The 18,954-nt window shown below is 37.7% G+C and overlaps 1 protein-coding gene and 1 pseudogene across 1 annotated transcript; one reads left to right on the top strand and one right to left on the bottom strand.

Annotated features, from left to right (window-relative positions):
* The first annotated feature begins 4,802 nt into the window (after positions 1-4,802).
* On the top strand, positions 4,803-12,059 carry LOC126616235 (BEL1-like homeodomain protein 9). The gene is made up of 6 exons (XM_050284249.1): positions 4,803-4,998; positions 5,535-5,644; positions 5,750-7,357; positions 10,409-10,836; positions 10,969-11,029; positions 11,320-12,059. Exons 3-6 carry the CDS (start codon positions 5,897-5,899, stop codon positions 11,791-11,793), a joined length of 2,424 nt encoding a protein of 807 aa, XP_050140206.1. The 5' UTR covers positions 4,803-4,998; positions 5,535-5,644; positions 5,750-5,896; the 3' UTR covers positions 11,794-12,059.
* A 114-nt stretch (positions 12,060-12,173) lies between these two features.
* On the bottom strand, positions 12,174-13,062 carry LOC126616973 (zinc finger protein ZAT10-like; annotated as a pseudogene).
* Positions 13,063-18,954: the final 5,892 nt, after the last annotated feature.

Raw genomic sequence — 18,954 nt, 5'->3', positions numbered from 1 at the left:
GGATGCCCGTGTGATGATTTGAAGATACGGCACATCGCTATTCGTCCAGGATGTCCCAAACGATTATGCCAAATTGTAATTTCGTGTGCAGTTCCAGTAGTAGGGCCGACCATATAGTGACATTCTATAAGGCGTACAGTCGTAGTATACAAACCACTCGGAACACGCTCCATCTTATCTATAATATGCTTCTGGCCATATTAGTATGAAGTTATGCACAGAAATTCAACTTCGTTTCTACGTGGGTTTCAACTTGGTAATTGTAATCTCTAATGTCTTTGAAACTCAACAACGTTCTTCTGGAACGTGGAGAATAGAGTGCCTCAGAAATGGTCAAGATTGTACCATTGCACAAAATTATACATGCCTTACTGTATCCTTCTATCAAGTTGGATGGGCCTGATAGGGTTGTCAGAGGTGCATTCTTAGGTATGAAGTTAGTGAAATAGATGCGTTCACGCAAAACTGTGTGCGTGGTTGCACTATTTTCCAGACAACTAACTTTCCTACTAGTTATACCTAGAATGAAAAATTAATTTGAATCGGTCACATGCATAAAAGTTCATAAAAAAAAAATATCAATTCAAAATAATTTCATTTATTCAAGGATGGTAATTAATTAAAACTGGATATCCAAAAAACAAATCACCAACAAATAATCCAAGCATAAAGGAAAATTGTTCAAAAATTAACCAAAAACAAAAGAAGGGTTCGACCATTACGTGGAATTCGGCCCATTGTCTTATTTCAACTAAAAAATAAGTCTATGTCTAAGATTCTAATCTTCCATAGGGGTGGTATCATCTTGAAAGTTAGAAACCTCTATCTTTGTAGACTCCGGTTCATCCACTTGCACAAAGTTTGATTCAAACTTCTTAAGATGAGAATGAAATTCATCTACAACCTTCTTGGAAGCTTGGCAAACACGGGACCAATTGTCTTTTGAACCACAGCGTTAGCACATATCCGCGTCAATGGTTTTAGGTGCTTTGCCTTTATTATTGAAGTTCGGGGCCTTGGGAGCAAGGTATTAACGCTTATGGGCTTTGTTTCCTCCCTTGGATAGGCCTTGACTCTGTTGACCTTGGTGGGATGTCTTCTGGCCGCCCCTATAATGCCTCTTTTGGTGTTTTGGGCGTTGGTTTGTGCTATAATGTGTTTTAGGCACAACAGTGGCCCCAGTAGGTTGAGTTTGATGATTCTTCATCAACAGTTGGTTCTGCTTTTTAGTGAGAAGTAAAACAGAGATTAAATTTGAGAACTTAGTGAACTTCTGAGCTCTATATTATTTATGCAGGACAATATTAGAAGCAGAGAAGGTTGAATAGGTCTTCTCCAGGAGATCCTCTTCGATCAAAGTTTTATTACAAAACTTGAGAAGTGATCGTATTCGACAAACTTCAGAATTATATTCATTCACATACTTAAAGTCTTGGAAGTGTAAATGCTGCCAGTCATGTCTTGCTTCACGCAAGAATATGTCATTTTGGTGATTAAAACGATCAGCCAAAGCGACCCAGAGTGCACGTGGATCTTCCTCGGCAAGATACTCAGTTTGCAGAGTGTCATGGATATATCTTCGGATGAAGATCATGGCATTGCCTTTTTGCTTGATAAATATGAAATAATGTATAGGAGAAATGATGAATAAATAAAGGTGGTGAGAAAAAAAAAAGAAAAAGAAATGAAAAAAAAAAAGCATAAAGGAAAAATAATTTAAAATAGTCTTTGGTTTTGGAAAGACTTATTTTTGCATACTATTTTTCTTCTTCCGTAAATTCATGTTTAAAATTGTCCATCGATTTTACTTTGTTTTATACAATTCAAATAGCATAAATATATACGAGTTTGCATTTATTAGAGAAAACGGCGTAAGATTTCTTGTTTTTTTTCTTCCTTTAGTGTACCTTTTCTTACACATTTCTTCAACGTCTTTTTCACCATCCTTGTCAACTCTTGTTTACCTCTCTTTTCCTCTATACAAAAAAAAGAAAGCTAAAATGAAACTATTATTAGACGGATACTTATAATTTTTAATTGTAAGGTTACAAATTTTCTAAACTAAAGCAAACGAGTTGAGTTCAAAATTCGAAATTAGAGGTAATGAGTCATGGCGGACAACCAAATTTTGTGTTTTTGGTATTGCGAACATATTTAGCGTGTATATGGGCATCAAACGAAATGTTTACTTGAAGAAATAATACTCGACACTATACAATGGATCCACACAAAAAACGGCACTCCCCTATGAACGGTAATCAGTTATGTTGGCTATTGTCCTTTCACGAATTGTTATATCTTCGAAGAATTACTCCAGAACTACAAACTAATCAAGAGAACCTTCTCCACGTTTGTCGTTGAATGACTTTGATGTGTAACATATGGCTGCTGTTCTCCCACAATCAACGTTAGCGGGGGGTTTGTATTTTTCATGGTCATTTTCTACTGGAACATAGTAATCTCTGCTCTAATATACTAGCGTGACAAGAAGAAGGAATAAAACGAAAATCTTAAAAATTAATAAACTATAATTCACTAGAAAGCATGAGAAAGGTTTTAAAGTTGGGTGATGCTAGCCACACTTTTTTTTATGCCACACACTGTTATCAATTTCCGGTTGTGAATGACCGAAATTAATAGAATTGTATGAGAGGTAAAAAATGGTGTGGAAACAGTACCATCCTTAAAGTTTATGGTTAAATACTCTGAAAGATAACGGCCTAACACCACATAAAGTTGGTTTTATAATCTACCACAATCCTAGGCTTGCAAAAAAATTTCATAGAAGCAAAATACAAAGGTATTGTTATCAACATAACTATTTTTATTTCGCACACATTCCTTTTAATTTTTGGCCGTTGGATGAAGTGAATTAAAGAAGATCAATGACCAAATTAACAAGGGCGTGTAGAAGGTAAAAAATAGGGATGATAGTACTATCCAATACAAAAATAACAAAATTATGAAAATATCCTCAAAACTTGAAACTTCAAATTTAGCATTATGCCTAAAAAGTCAATTGCCACTCATATGAGGAGGTTGCACTCGTGACGCTATTTTAGATTGAGTGAATTAAAGAAGATTAGTGGCCAAAACTAACAAGAATGTGTGAAAAATAAAAATAAGTGTGTTATGACACTATCCAATACAAAAATAATAAAATTATGAAAATATCCTCAAAACTTAAAACTGTGAATTTAGCATTATGCCTAAAAAGCCAATTGTCACAACATATGAGGAGGTTTAACTCGTGACGCTATTCTCTTTAAACGGTAGCTCATGAATTGAAACCAACCCAAATCTGCATCACAAAGTTTGCTTCCAGATTAATTTGCGCTTGTTGAGTTTTTTTTTTGTTTCATTTTTAATATGATTCTACCCTAATTTGTTCTAAATTAAAACATCATTTGATAGAGAGAAGAAAATGGTAGGCTAAACCAGATAAATGATCTTCGTGTTGATAAGACATTTGAAATATAGCTCTTGTGGTGAAAAAATTAGAAACTAAACCCTTGTTGTGAAGATAATTAGAAATTAAGTCTCAAATTAAAATTTCCGTCAAGTTACTGTCAAAAGGCTGCACATGAGCCTCACATGCAAAGTTGAATTAATCTGAAACGATGAAATCGGCTTCTGGGTGTCGGAATTCATATTTCCATGCTTGATGCTAGCCACCAAATTATGTTTAGGGTTTGAACTCAGATTTCTCCTACCCGAAAAGAAGTTCAAAGAAACATAAACATGAAGAGACAAAGTTTTGCAGCCAAAATCATTCTACAGGCTTGCAAGTCAGTGAGAGATGAGATGTGGCTTAGCGATCGATAGAGGCAAAAGAGAGCCGTGTGTGCACCTATGTGAAAGAGGGGAAATGGGTTAACAGACATTGACTATTTTACCCTTTTACGGGAGAGTCACCTGCAACCTTTTGACGGCAACTCGATGGAAATTTTAACTTTAAATTTGTAACAATTTTCACAACAAAGGTTTAATACTTAATTTTTTTACCACAAAAACTATATTCCGAATTTTCTATCATCATGAGGATAATTTATTCATTTTGATCAAGATGATATGTCTTGATAATATAATCGTATCGAGTACAACCACCCTACGCACGCAGTGACTGAAATACGAATAATTTGGTTGTGCTGCTTGTGCAAGCCTCTGTTTCTTTGCCTTATTTATTACGTTTATATTTTATCTTGAAAGTTTAACAATAGCAACATATTACCTATTATTAATACACTAGAAAATCTGTTCACAAACAGGTTATATTTCACAAGTATCATGACACCATTAAACCTATGATTTGACAATACGATCATAAATAGTGAGCAAATAGGAATTGCAAAAAGTAGATAGTACGTAAGTTTTTTTTTTAGTACACGATAATACATAAGTTAACACTACAGCCAAGAACTATTTAAAGCAAAATCTATAACTAGGTAAAATTTAAAACACAAAAAATAAAAAAATTAATACTAAAAAAGAATCAGTTAATGATTTTGTCACGACAATGCATCTTTTCAAAAATTAAAATGACTCGCAAATACGTTTCGTATTCATGTAATATAGAGTGTTTCCTAGGACCACCACATGTTGCCTTTTTTATTTTCCCAATCCATCCAACTCCACTAGAAAAGGAGGGTGAAATTTCGGTTCATGGGACCCTTCCTTCCCAAACACAGTAGTTGTGAAACCATTCATGGACGCAAATTCTCTCGCCGTCCGATCCTTTCGCCACTAAATCCAACGGCTGCGTCAGCTTAGAATTAGTACAATTACCTTAGTACTACTGCCTCTCGCTCTCTCTCTCTCTCTTCTGTGCAAACAAGAGCGTGCTCAAAACGTCTAAAGCTTTATAACGCCAACTCTTTTTGCCTACACAATAATTGTGCTCTCACCTCCGTAAACTTCAAAACTCCACCGGAGTAAAGAGCCGGATCCGAGTTCTACTGGGTTGGTCTGAAAAGATCTGAGGAGCAAAAATTTCCACAGGTATTATAGTTCGTTTAATTAATAAACGAACTTTGGTTCAACCTTTTCTTTTTTGTTTATAAAAAGTGTTTAATTTGCTTCGTGCAGTTCTTCTTCTTTCATCTAGTACTGTCATGAAGAAGATCTTTTAGCTTTTATTCTCTTTCTTTGTTTTCAGTCATGAATTATTTGCACTTGTCTGTGTCAAGTGAATAATTACCATCATATGATTAATTAGTAATATACAATTAAGGAAGCAACTGTTTTTGTGTAAATTATAGCGCACTCAACACTTATATGGATAAAGTTGTGAGCTGGGTTGGCTCTAAAAACTCCATTAGGATTGCTGGATCTAAGTTATGTTTTTCTTTTTGTTGAAGTAATGAATGGTAAAAGTTAGTTTTCTTAAAAAGAGTTATGGAATTAGGGTTTCATAAGAGGAGACGTTGTATTGTTGATTTGTTGAGTAAAATTTTTTTTTACGTGTGGTTTTGAATTGCAGGCTTTTATCTCTATCTTTCTCTACTTTTGAATGAGTGGTGGTTAATTGTATGCAGGTTTGTGCTTCAAGGTTTGGCTGCCGACAGAGTTCAAAGCTCAACAGCCAAACCACTGTTTGTGGGAAAGTCTCCACAAGTTCAAAGCTAATTCCTGACAAGTACTCAAGGTAAACTTTTATCTATCTTTTATTGTTTTCTCTTTTTTATTTACTATTTTCTTCGGGAAATCATGCATAATTTTCTTGGATTTATTACATTGCTTGGAAATGTAGTTTTCAGCTTGATTGATGTGGCTAGAAGACATGCATGTGTGCTTGCATTTTTGTTGAGGAAGACAATATATTGGAGCAATTTTTCGAGTTGGAATTCTTTTTAATAATTAAGGGGAAAAAAGTAGTGGTCTTGGTGAACTTTAGTGGATGGAGATGAGTGGCTTTAGGCATGAATCACATGTAGCACAACAAAGTCGGCGAGATAAGTTGAGAGTTAATCAAACTTCAACCCCACCTCACCATCTCGACAATTTAGCAAACAATTCTGGGAAGTTGCCACTCCATCCAGGACTAAACCCAGATATCGTGCAAGTTCGAAATGTGAGGAATGCGAATTTGCTCTATGATCCAACTATGTTTTCTTCTGAAATGCTCGATTTTTCAATCAATGCAAATGCTCCGTTGTCAGCTCACAGAATCACATTGGCATGTCATGATCAAGATCTAGGGGCAGCTCAACCCGCCGGCGGCGAGAGTCAGAATTTTGGTAATTGGAGAAGTACTCTTAATCCACCTCAAAGCATAGATTGGGTGAATAATTACACAAGTGGATATCAGGATGTAGTTCAGTCTAGTTTGGCCAACTCATCTGCTGATCAAATTTCTAGTCATCATGTTGCCCAAAAGCACTTGGGAGGAGGAACAATGCACTTTTCGTCCCCTTCGATAAAATTCGTTAACACTCTCCAAGATGTTGTCACTTCAGCTTCTCAAGGGACGCAGCAGGATCAGCTAGAAATGGCTTCAATTGTGCACCAAAGAATCATGGAAAATGAACTTGTTCGCGTTCCAAGCTACGGGAATCAATCGAACACATTGCGCTTCAATAGTGCGAGTAATTCTTGGATGGATCGGCAGCCTATCGAGAATCGCCGTAATTGGAGTAGTGGTGGTGGCGGGGGACTAGAATTTAGTACTGCAAACAGTGTTGATGAAGAAATGAGGACCGGTATGAGTAGCGATTTCAACCAACAAGGGCTGTCTCTATCACTCTCATCAAATCCACCATCTAATAAACTGCCTGTGGCTCAATTAATTGGGTCTCAAGATTTACATGCGAGCACTGATGATGATGATGATCATCATCATCAAGCACTTAAGGATCTTCAAAATTCGAAAATGGGGAAATCTTCCGGTGGATACTTGTGTTCCATAACAAAGCCATCTATTATTAGCAAAACTTGTGGAAAATCACTTAAAGACATTGTGGGGAATTCTAGTACTAGCGCCTATCGAAGCACTGGTCCTCTTGGTCCTTTCACTGGATATGCAACGATTCTGAAGAGTTCGAAGTTCTTGAAACCGGCTCAACAGGTACTGGATGAATTCTGTTGGGTTAGTGATTCAAAGATACTAAAAACATGTGAGGCATCTGAGAGGATGTCTGGAGAAGTGAGTGCTTCGGCCTCGGTTTCAATTTCCATTGAAGCTGGTAATGCAACCGAAACTGAAGTAGTGGCTAAGAGGAACAACTCCGGTGCATCTTCCTCTACGTTTTACGGTTCAACCGAAATTAGCAGTGATGGTGGAGCTGCAAGCATATCTTCTGAGTCCTTTTGGCCGGAGTATCAACAAAAGAAAGCAAAGCTCCTATATATGCAGGAGGAGGTTAGTGATGTTTTATGTCTCCTTTTTAATTATTAGTTACTATGTCGATTTTTCAATTTTTTATGTCTGCGATAGAGTAGTATGCAACATTGGATCTTGATAACAATGCGGTAATATGAGGAGGTAATACTTGATTGGTTTTGATTGCATTGGAAGAACCTCATGCATGCTATGTATTTTTTAAATGGATTTAGTTAAAGAGGGTTTTAATAGTCATTTTGAACTCCTTTCAAGCGGTTTTTTTTTCCATATATTTGTACATACTTGAAATGCACAACGATAATTTTGAGTGCTAATAACATTTCCGTTGAAGAATAAGATTTTTTTATTTTCTATTTTTTTTATAGGGAAAGGAAGTCTTATGATATAAGTTATGATGTGCAACCTTCTTTTCGACATTTTAAAATGAGATAGTTTATATATACAAAAGCAATTTTTATAGACTTTGTTTCCATGATAATTGGCTTTTTAGAGGTTAAGAGTACTTCATTGATTAACAAGCTTTAATGCATAGTGCAGCTAGATCTAGCATGGTTTGCGTGGTGCATATATAATGGCTATCATGGGTCCGCGATTATGACTTGATTAGAGTTTTACAAAAGTCATATTGATTTGATGGATCTTGACCCCCCCATTATACCACTTACAAGTTTTTAATAGTCCCTGATGACTGTTAAATTTCATCAAGACAATATCATCTTTGTGCCATAATTATGAGTTTAGGCAACTTATTCTCGGCACTCTTCGGGTGGTGAAGAATATCATACCACATGTTTAGAAATGCTGGTCCTGGACTCTTGATTAACCCCATAAATAACAACGCGAGTCTTGACCCAGTAGGGTTTAGTCATCAAAAAATGATAATTATGTTCCTTAGATGGCCAGTGCGGACGCACACTCACAGTCGTGCGATCTTTCTTACACGCCGATGGCTATGAGCATGAAAGTTCTTACTCACAAACCGTTAGATCAGGGTCCAAATGACATTTCTCCCAAAAATAGAAGTATAACTTTATCGGCATTTGAGTATCAACTGTTGGATTGTAACCCAATGTGATTGATGAACATTAATGTCATATTAACGAGTTAATAGGTGATCAAAATTGTATGCATGGTGAAGTATAACACATACTTGGATTTAAAACTCCTACCTGGCTTCAGTTCTATCGCCATTTTCAGTACAAGAATAGCTGTAGATTTTATGATACCCTTTCTCTTCCCCTACTCAAGGCTTGCGAGGGAAGAGATTGTGGACTGATATGAACACTCTATGACCATTTTATGTTGCTTCAGTTGTTTCCTTTTGGTTATATACATTTTCAATTTATGATGTGCTTATCAAAGTATCCATGTTGCTCTCTATTAATGCTTCTCTATGTTCAGTAATGAGGTTGACAACATTGATTGTCGAAATTAGTGAGGTTTTGATTTAATTGTTGAAGTGTAGCTAGTCTTTGTTGAACATTCTGAAAGCAACAAGTTGAATTCATATATTTGATATCTTAGCAGAGGAAATATGTCATGTTCATTTGACATACTTAAATAGGGTTTGTTGCATGTAAATCCCTGAAGAAAAATGATTTCAACACAACATTTTATTCCCACTGCACACTCTTATTTATTTACGTCATTTCATTTTTCTATAATTTATTCAATCCAAATATACTAAATAAATAAGGATGTGCAAAAAAAAAAGAAAAAGAATGATTGTACATAAATCACTTCCTGAAGTTGAATCTTCAAATAGGAAACTTCATTCTAATCCTTGTCAAAGATGACTTTTAGACTAAAACCATGAGTAAGATCAATATCTAATATTAGTCCCTTGAAACATTAATCACCTCATTTATTAATTATATTTTGATGTTTTAATTATTTCTCTTTTTCTTCCTAATTTTAATGTAATAATTATATTTCATTATAATTATAATTTCATTTCATTTCATTCATCGTAATATATTTTGTTGTAAACATTTAGATAAACTAATTTTTGTTATACAATATATTCCAATATACTTTGTCTTCTTCATTTAGTTACATTAATTCATTTGATATATTTTAGTGTGTATATTTCGATACACACATTAGGTACATTAATTCAATATAATACATATCAGTGCATGCATTTTGGTACTAATATTTTGGTATATTAGTTCAATATAATATATTTCAGTACTAACATTAAGGTACAATATTTGAGTCTTTCAAGTATGAACAATTTTAAATAAAATTAATAAATTAAAAAAACTTTTTATTGGTTAAAAAATAAATTAAAATGTGTATATTAATAAATTCAAATATTTAATGGGAGACATTGAATAAAATACTCATTAATTAATTTGAATCAAGGACACATCAAGGGAATCTAATCAATATGTAATCTAACACCAGATTTTTATTAAATTTCAATCTTTTGCAAGGATTAAAGTTAAAAACCCCATGTTCAAATCATAATTATCAACGGGTTAACACACTCAAATATCTTCACCGCAAGTGTAGGGCCTTGGGAATTAGCTAGATTTCCAGTTAACAGTTGATACCACTTCTTGTTGTCCGGACACTTTCTAGTAAAGTTGAAAACCAAGGTGTCTTCTTGGAATGGGCGACGACCATATTATTTGCTTAAAAGAAACATCCTTTATGATTGCTGACATAATTTTCCAAGTTGGTTAGCTATCATCCTATTACTATTATTTTTCGTACCTTTGCCAAGGTTTGGTGCAATACTCTGAAAATTCCAAGGACTGGGTGCAATATATTCAGAAAATTCATAATTTTATTGTCCTGGTGAATTTGGAATGTTTCTTTTTCGGTGTGAATCATGGTTCGTCCATCAGTAATACTATTAACACAGTTGTGAATCATCAAATTGTCAGCCATGACTCGTGGAACCCAACACATAGGGTAAATAATGCGATTAGTATAGTGGTAAATGTAAATTTATACCAGTAATTAAACTTCTAGTGGATATATATTTCATCTGTTAATGACTTGTAAGACATTATCAACTGATTTGGATTCCCTTTTGGTAACTCTGTTGTGGAATTGAAGGTTAGCAGAAGGTACAAGCAATATCATCAACAAATGCAAATGGTGGTTGCTTCCTTCGAATCAGTTGCCGGTCTGAGTTCCGCTACGCCGTACATATGCATGGCCCTAAACGCAGTCTCAAGACACTTCAGGTGTCTTACAAATTCCATCAAGGACCAGCTCAAGCACACAAGGAAGGCTTTGGGAGAGGAATATATGTCATCCTCTGTAACTGCTGCTGGTACTGCTGAGTGCAGTAGTAAAGGTGAGAAAAATTTCGCCAAGCTAAAGTATATGGGCCTAGGTTTCCAAAAGCATAATAAGTCTGGCGGTGGGTCCCTTGTGGGTTTCTCTGAACCCCAACAACACGTCTGGAGACCCCAGAGAGGCCTACCTGAACGTTCAGTAGCCATTCTCAGAACTTGGCTCTTCGAGCATTTTCTTCACCCGTACGTACCCATCTCTCTCTCTCTCTCTGTCTCTCTCTCTTAATCATTCTCTCTCTCTCTCTCTCTCTCTCTCTCTCTCTCTCTCTCTCAATCATTCTTTCGTATTCGGGTGGTAACTGGTTTTTTTATTAGGTATCCTACTGACACAGATAAGCACATGTTAGCCACTCAAACGGGTCTATCTCGAAACCAGGTAGGGTAACCTACTCAATATCTAATTATCATGTTTACAGTTCTTTATCAAGTTGGTTTTTCTGTTTGAATAATCAAATTGAATAAGCAATTAGCAAGATTTGAATTAAATAAATAGATAGCCTGTAAGAAAATTACAGCAAATTAGTAGATAGTCTCATGTAGGTCGCGTTTACGGTTAATTGTGCCATCGTACATGATGACATGTTGCGAGCTTACTTCTTCCTTGTATTTCAAGTCATTTGAACAAGGGTTATGCTGATATTGACATAATTATGAACCATAATGCAGGTGTCAAACTGGTTCATAAACGCCCGAGTGCGCGTTTGGAAGCCCATGGTTGAAGAAATACACATGCTCGAGACCAGAGGAGGCTCCTTCGAAGCAGGCCAAGATCCTATCATTAAGGATGGAAATTCTGCAAATGAAGGCACCAGCAGCAGGCCAAACAATGATCACCAACTAAGCATGAATGTGATGCCCAATAGACAATTAGAGTGCTCGGTTGATGCAGAGCAACGAAATCAGGAGATGAAGAGGTCTAGATTGGAGTGCCAAGTTCCATCAAACATGGACGGAGGATTAATGGGTTTTGTCCAGGACCAGCGAGGAGGGTTTGAGGCTGGGGGACTTGGAGCCGTGTCCCTTACTTTGGGTCTCAGACATGGGGTGGAAAGTGCCCAGCAGCAGCAACAACTGCAGCAACAAGAGGATCAGCTTCGGCGGCAACTTGGAGGTCAAATGATACGTGATTATGCGGGGTAATTTACGACACGAAGGTTAAGCAAAATAAGAACAAGGTGTAGCTCTGCTAGGCTCCCATTTCGGTAGAGGCTGTGTTAGAAAGCAAATTAAAGATTGCAATGGAGTATTAGGTTTAGGACGTGAGGATTAAATTGTGACAGAGCTAGTGAGAGGAGCCTGGATAGAATTTGGATGGAGCGACAGGCTTTTAAAGAACTGTTCATATTAATGTGGCAGAATGTTTCTTCACTATTGAAATTTGAAATATCGACAGGTTGTGAAAAATACATTGTGACATGAACTCAAGAAAGTTGTATGTGTCCGACCAAATGATTAAAAACATAAAAACAAAAAGGTAAATTACATAACTTTTTCAGGTTTGAGATTTATTACAATCACATATTTTTAAAACATTTCACTTTCATACCTTAACTACTATTTTATTACAATATAGTACATTTGTAACATTTTTCATCTATTGATCCATTAAAAACTGATGTGGCTGTTGCAGTTGTGCAACGTGACAAAAAAATAATTTTTTTATCCATTTAAAATATTATAATAATTTACCCTTAAAAAAACCAAATTGAAACTCACCTCTGCGCAACCCTCCACCCTTGCAAACAAACCTCCCCCCTGGACCCACCCTCCTAATTTAATGCCTACAGGAGCTGATTCGCAAAGTTGGTCTGAATCGTTGTCCTAATTTTGTTGGTCCTGTGAAATCTCCATTTTGGGCTTCACCATCAGCAGAAGCCTGGGCTTCTTCGTCGGGTGGGGGCTCTCCACCTCGTCCTCGTCGGATACGAAGAAGTCGCGAGAGAACTCGGGCAGCGCCGGCAGGTTCAGGTCAAACGTCTCTCGGGGGTGGCCGTGGTTGATTGCGTGAGAAGTTGACGCAACTCCCTCAGAGGAAGTTATAGAGCTTGTGGTAGCGGTGGATCCTGCGGCGCCGCCATTGTAGTGGCAGCGCTTGTGGCCGCCCAAGGCTTGACTGGTGGGGAAAGACTTATGGCATATGGAGCACTGGTGGGACCTTCCCGAAGGGGTGGCGGTGGTGGTGGCGGAGGTTGTGGTGGTTGAGGACGTGGACGGGCCTTTGACGACCGATCCAGCGGCAGAGCCTTTTCAGTGGCTAGCCTTGTGTCCTCCGAGTGCTTGGTAAGAAGAGAAGCCCTTGTCGCAAACAGAGCACTTGTAGCTTAGGTTAGCCGGCGGTGCTGCTGACGTGGAGAGCTCCATAGAAGGGGACTGGTGTGAGGCAGCGGTGGTGATGGGGAAGGGCTGGGATGGTCATGAGAGGAGAGGGAGGTGGGTCGGGGGGGGGGGCGGTTTCTGGGTTTGTTTGTAGGGGTGCGGGGGGGGGGGGGTTGCGCAGAGGTGGTTTATTATTATTATTATATATATATATATATATTTTTTTAATTTTATTTTAAGGGTAAATTATTATAATATTTTAAATGAATAAAAAAGTATTTTTTTTGTCATGTGGCACACATTTGTCAGTCACGTCAGCTTTTAACAAATCAATGGATAAAAAATGTAATGGAGATACTATATTGAAATAAAATAGTAGTTGAGGTATGAAAGTGAAATGTTTTGAAGATATTGTATACGATTGTAATAGACCCCAAACCTGAGGGGTATAATGTGTTTGGATCAAAACTTGAACTTTGGGCTTAGGAAAGGGGCTGGCCCAAAAGGATGCCTAAAGGAAGAGTCGGCCTAAGCCTAGCCAAAACCCAGAAAGTAGAAAAGGGCTTTTCTGACTTGGTGCAGCTCATAAAGACCACTTGCTCACCTACCCAAAGACCAAGTGGTATAGACTGACCAGCTATACAGTCCATAAAGTACTTTATAATGGTAGAACAAGTAAAATAGCTGATGAGTCACTGCCTCTCAAGTTGCATTCGGGCAAGGCTGCTGCCACAAGAGGCCAATCTGAGTTGTCTATAAAAAAAGAAAGAGAAACCAGGAATAGGGACACTCAATCAAACAAACAAATGCAAGCACAAACTCTGCTCAAAGCCAGATTTGCCTTCAAAACGAAGCTGTAGTCAGCCCAAGCCTTCATCTCTCTCGGGACAAGCCTTCATTCAAACCTTTGTAATAGCTCTGCTACCCTGTTCAACCTTGCTGTAGTATCGATTTCTCTTTGTAAACTCCTCTCCTTACCTCTCTCTAAAGCTCTCAGACCCTTGATAAGCCACAAAGATAGGGACCTGCAAGACGACCAGGCTTGCCCGACAAGGTTAAACCTTGCCCGACCTTCTTTGTTTTTGTCTTTTCATTCATTAGCCTAGCAATATGTTGTATACTTCAAGCTGTATTCAAGTTACTTCTAGTAAGATGACTATTAAAAGAATCTCTCAGTACTTGGATCCGATTTGAATATATCTTCATTATTCAAACCAGATCTAAGTTCTAAGCCCTCGGGCATGTAAATTTGATTAGTTGAAAGTCCTTGGCCTCAAGGCATAAAAAAGAACCTTATGTGGACTTAACCCATCCACGATAATCCTTGATAAACAAGAAGTCCGAATTTACTTGGGGCGCAAGTAATCGACCTACCCCTTAGTTTTATTTCTATTATATTGTGATTATCATAGAACGCTTAAGCATGGAATGGAATTTGATAGGAAGCCTCAAGGCCTACACCTAAGGCCCTACAAAGGCACCTATTTGGATTCATTCCGTTCCACGGTCTAGAACGTTTGAGTATAAATAACAAATTCTAATGGGAAGCCTCAAGGCCTACACCTAAGGCCCCACAAAGGCACCTATTTGGGTTCGTTCTATTTCTCGGATTCGAGTAATCAGAAGTATAATAGTTGTAAGACTCCTGCAATCAATGGAACACATATTATGTGTTCGAGCACTGGTTTAGTTATTGATGGGAAGCCTCAAGGCCTACACCTAAGGCCCCACAAAGGCACCTGTTATAACTAACATGGTTTCTTAGGCATATATATATATATACAACTAAAACTCAACATCCATTTTACATCTGCCATGCTAAAGATGGCAGTGGCACGCCTGAGTACTTAGAAGTTAATCTTGATTATGAGCCTCAAGGCCTACAACTAAGGCCCCACAAAGGCACCTTTCAAAGTTAACGCTGTCCTTCTCTTCTAGCTTTGCCTGACGAGTCTTGCCCGATAAGTCTTGCCCCACGAGCCTTGCCCGACAGTGAAGCAGAAGCCTGACAGCAGCCCTCAACCGGCGCCAACTTCCCGGGGAGCTGTGTGCTCATCAGCCAGGAAACGTCCCCGACGGAAATTCCTGACGCGAACACAATGTAATTTACCTAAACAAAAAATGTTAAATGTTTGTACGTTTATAAATTATCCATGGCAGGTTGAGTTCTTGATTATGTTGCATGAGACATGGATATGGATACAGTGACGCGACACGGTAAATGATAAAAAATAAAGACGAGGACACGGCAACAAAAATACAATAATTTATAACAAATATTGTGTTATATAAATGTAAAAGTTAGAGAGATAACCTTTATAGTGAGTAGACCGAAGCAGAGGTAAAATATCACACTGTAATTAAAACACAAGGAGATGGCAAATTAAAGAGGGGGGATGGATGATATTATTGATCTGTTTTCCGTATCCTTTGATTGCATTCGAGTGCTCTATTTATAGAGCAACTCAAACAACCGTATTAATTACATATGGAAATTTACAGCATGTAACCTTTGACAAACATGATCTCCTGCATCCAAAGTCACTTTCCAATTTGCATGGTCATTGAAAACTTATACCAATGTTTTCAGTTTCTACGTGGGCATTCAATACCCACTAGTGTTTTCAACACTCCCTCTTGGATGCCCACATATCAACATCAGTTGCCTCGTTAAAACCTTGCTTGGAAAAACCCAGTGGGAAAAAACCATAGCGAAGGAAAAAGAGTACAACTTTACCTGGATTGTTGATATAGTGTTCAGTATACTTATGTTGCCTCGTTAAAACCTTGATAGGAAAAACCCAGTGGGAAAAATCTTGATCAAAGGAAAAAGAGTACAACAAGCATGTATTATGGATGCTTCCCCTAAGATGTATCTCCCCATGATTCCGTATTCTCCAAACTTAGTTGTTTGGTAAGTCGACGTAATCCGATACTTTGCACTAACTTCTGAAACGTGCATTTTGGTAGGGACTTGGTGAACAAGTCTACCAGATTTTCATTAGAACGAATTTGTTTGACTTCAATAACTTTAGCCTTCTGAAGCTCATGTGCACTGAAAAACTTTGGAGATATGTGTTTAGTCTTATCGCCCTTGATGAATCCTTCCTTCATTTGAGCAACACAGGCTGCATTTTGTTTTCCCAAGGTCTTTCATTTCAAATTCGCTTTTCAGATATTCAACAGTTTTATGGAGCTCTTCAGGAGTTCCAACTAGGTTCATATCATCAACATATACTGCCACTATAGCAAATCCAGAGTTGGATTTCTTAATGAATACACAAGGGCAAATGACATTGTTGATATATCCTTCTTTGATCAAATACTCACTGAGACGATTATACCACATTCGTCCAGATTGTTTTAGCCCATACAATGATCGCCTTAATTTGATCGAGAGCATACCTCGTGGTTTGTTACTTGTTTCAGGCAACTTAAGTCCTTCTGGGACTTTCATGTATATGTCAGTATCTAATTCTCCATATAGATACGCAGTGATGACATCCATAAGTCGCATGTCAAGCTTTTCTGAAACCACTAAACTTATTAAGTAACGGAACGTAATTGCGTCCATTACAGGAGAGTATGTCTCCTCATAATCAATTCCAGGTCTTTGTGAAAAACCTTGTGCAACGAGTCGTGCTTTGTATCTAGCAATCTCGTTTTTCTCATTGCGTTTCCTTGTGAATACCCATTTGTAACCCACGGGGTTTACATCAGGCGGGGTTTGGACTACTGGTCCAAAAACACTTCGCCTTTCCAAGGAATTTAATTCTGCCTGGATTGCATCTTTCCACTTAGGCCAATCTTGTCTCTGTTTGCACTCATCAACAGAGTGGGGCTCAATATCATCACTTAATATGATTTCAGTGGCTACTGCGAATGCGAACATATCATCAATGATTATTTCATTCCGATCCCACAATTCATTAGTACATGCATAATTTATAGAGATTTCTTTACTTTCATGTACTTCTGTCTCTTCAGGGACATATGTCTCATCGATGACATTTTCTTTTTTCGGAAGTCCAAAATCATGAATTGTAGATTTGTCATTCATTCTTTCTTCCTGAATGATTTCATTTGGATTCAGTTGTGCCCTTGTCTTTCTCTTTCGAGGGGCTGAATCTTTTGAACCTGGTGGTCTACCACGCTTTAGGCGTGCACCAGATGAATCATTCGCTGCCACTTTATTTTGTCCAACAGGGACATCAATTCTAGCAGGTGCATTTGTAGCTGGTATATGCGATTTTGTCACTTTCATAGCATCACTAAATGCATCTGGCATTTGATTGGCAATGCTTTGAAGATGAACGATCCTCTTTACTTCATTTTCACATTGAATGCTTCGAGGATCAAAATGAGACAAGGTGGGAACAACCCATGTCAGTTCTTTCCGTTCTTCTGGAACGGTCTTTTCTCCCCCTAACGATGGGAAGATTGTCTCATCAAAATGACAATTAGCAAAACGAGCTGTAAACATATCACCTGTCAAGGGTTCCAAATATCTAATGATAGATGGTGAATCAAAACCCACATAAATTCCCAGTCTACGCTGAGGTCCCATTTTAGTGCGTTGCGGGGATGCAATAGGCACATAAACAGCACAACCAAAAACTCGTAAATGTGAAATGTTTGGCTGATGTCCAAACACGAGTTGTATTGAGGAGTATTGGTGGTTGGCTATAGGTCTCAATCGAACCAATGATGCAACATGTAGGATGGCATGTCCCCATGCAGAAATTGGCAATTTGGTTTTCTTAAGCAGAGTGCGGGCTATTAACTGAAGCCGCTTGATCAATGCTTCTGCTAAACCATTTTGAGTATGGACATGAGGAACAGGGTGTTCAACATCAATGCCCAATGTCATGCAGTAATCATCAAAGGTTTGAGACGTAAATTCACCAGCGTTATCAAGTCGGATTGACTTAATGGGATAATCTTGGAACTGTGCTCGTAACTTAGTTATCTGAGCAAGAAGTCTCGCAAAAGCTACATTCCGAGTAGACAAGAGACAAACATGTGACCATCTGGTGGATGCATCAACCAAAACCATAAAATATCGAAATGGTTCACAAGATGGTTGAATAGGTCCACAAATATCCCCTTGAATTCTTTGCAGAAATGATGGGGATTCAGCATCAACCTTTAGTTGTGATGGTCTTATTACCAACTTCCCTTGAGAACAAGCCTTGCAAGGGTTATCATTTGAGATAGCAATGTCTCTGCTCAATAATGGATGTCCATTAGAGTTGGTAATGATCCTACGCATCATGGTGGATCCTGGATGACCCAGACGGTCATGCCAAAGCATGTAAACTTTTGAATCAATGAACTTCTGGTTCATGACAGTATGTGATTCAATTGTCCTTATGTATGTATAATATAATCCACTCGAAAAACCACGCAACTTCTCCAATATATGCTTCTGGGTATCATTGGAGGTAATGCATAAATACTCCACATTTTCTGCACTTTTCATTTCAATGTGGTATCCATTTAGACGTATGTCTTTGAAACTCAACAAATTTCGAGTAGATCGAGTAGCATACAATGCATTTTGTATGGACAATATTGTTCCATTTGGTAACATAATCTGGGCTTTCCCTGAGCCTTCAATCACATTTGAAGGTCCTGATATTGTTGTTACCCCTACTCTTGTAAGCATTAAGCTTGAGAAATACTTTCGATCACGAAGTATTGTATGTGTGGTTGCACTGTCTGCAAGACAAATATCTCCGCCATTTCTCATGTTCTGAGAATAACCACAGTTTTTATCCATGCTTTCTGAGTAAATGGAATCACAGTTAACAAACAATTTATAACAGGAAATTTACATGCCACTTTTATTGAATCTGAAAAACTAGTTTTAGACAACAAGTTCAACATAATAAAAGTACATCAAACATAAACGATTTAGTCGGACCGATATACTTCATTCCCCCTTTCCATAATGAAGTCTGAAACATCGAGGTGAGTTGCGTC

Source organism: Malus sylvestris, chromosome 3, assembly GCF_916048215.2.
Source record: "Malus sylvestris chromosome 3, drMalSylv7.2, whole genome shotgun sequence".
NCBI lineage: Eukaryota > Viridiplantae > Streptophyta > Magnoliopsida > Rosales > Rosaceae > Malus > Malus sylvestris.
Note: the sequence above shows the minus strand (reverse complement) of the source record. Positions and strands in the feature narration are given on the sequence as shown.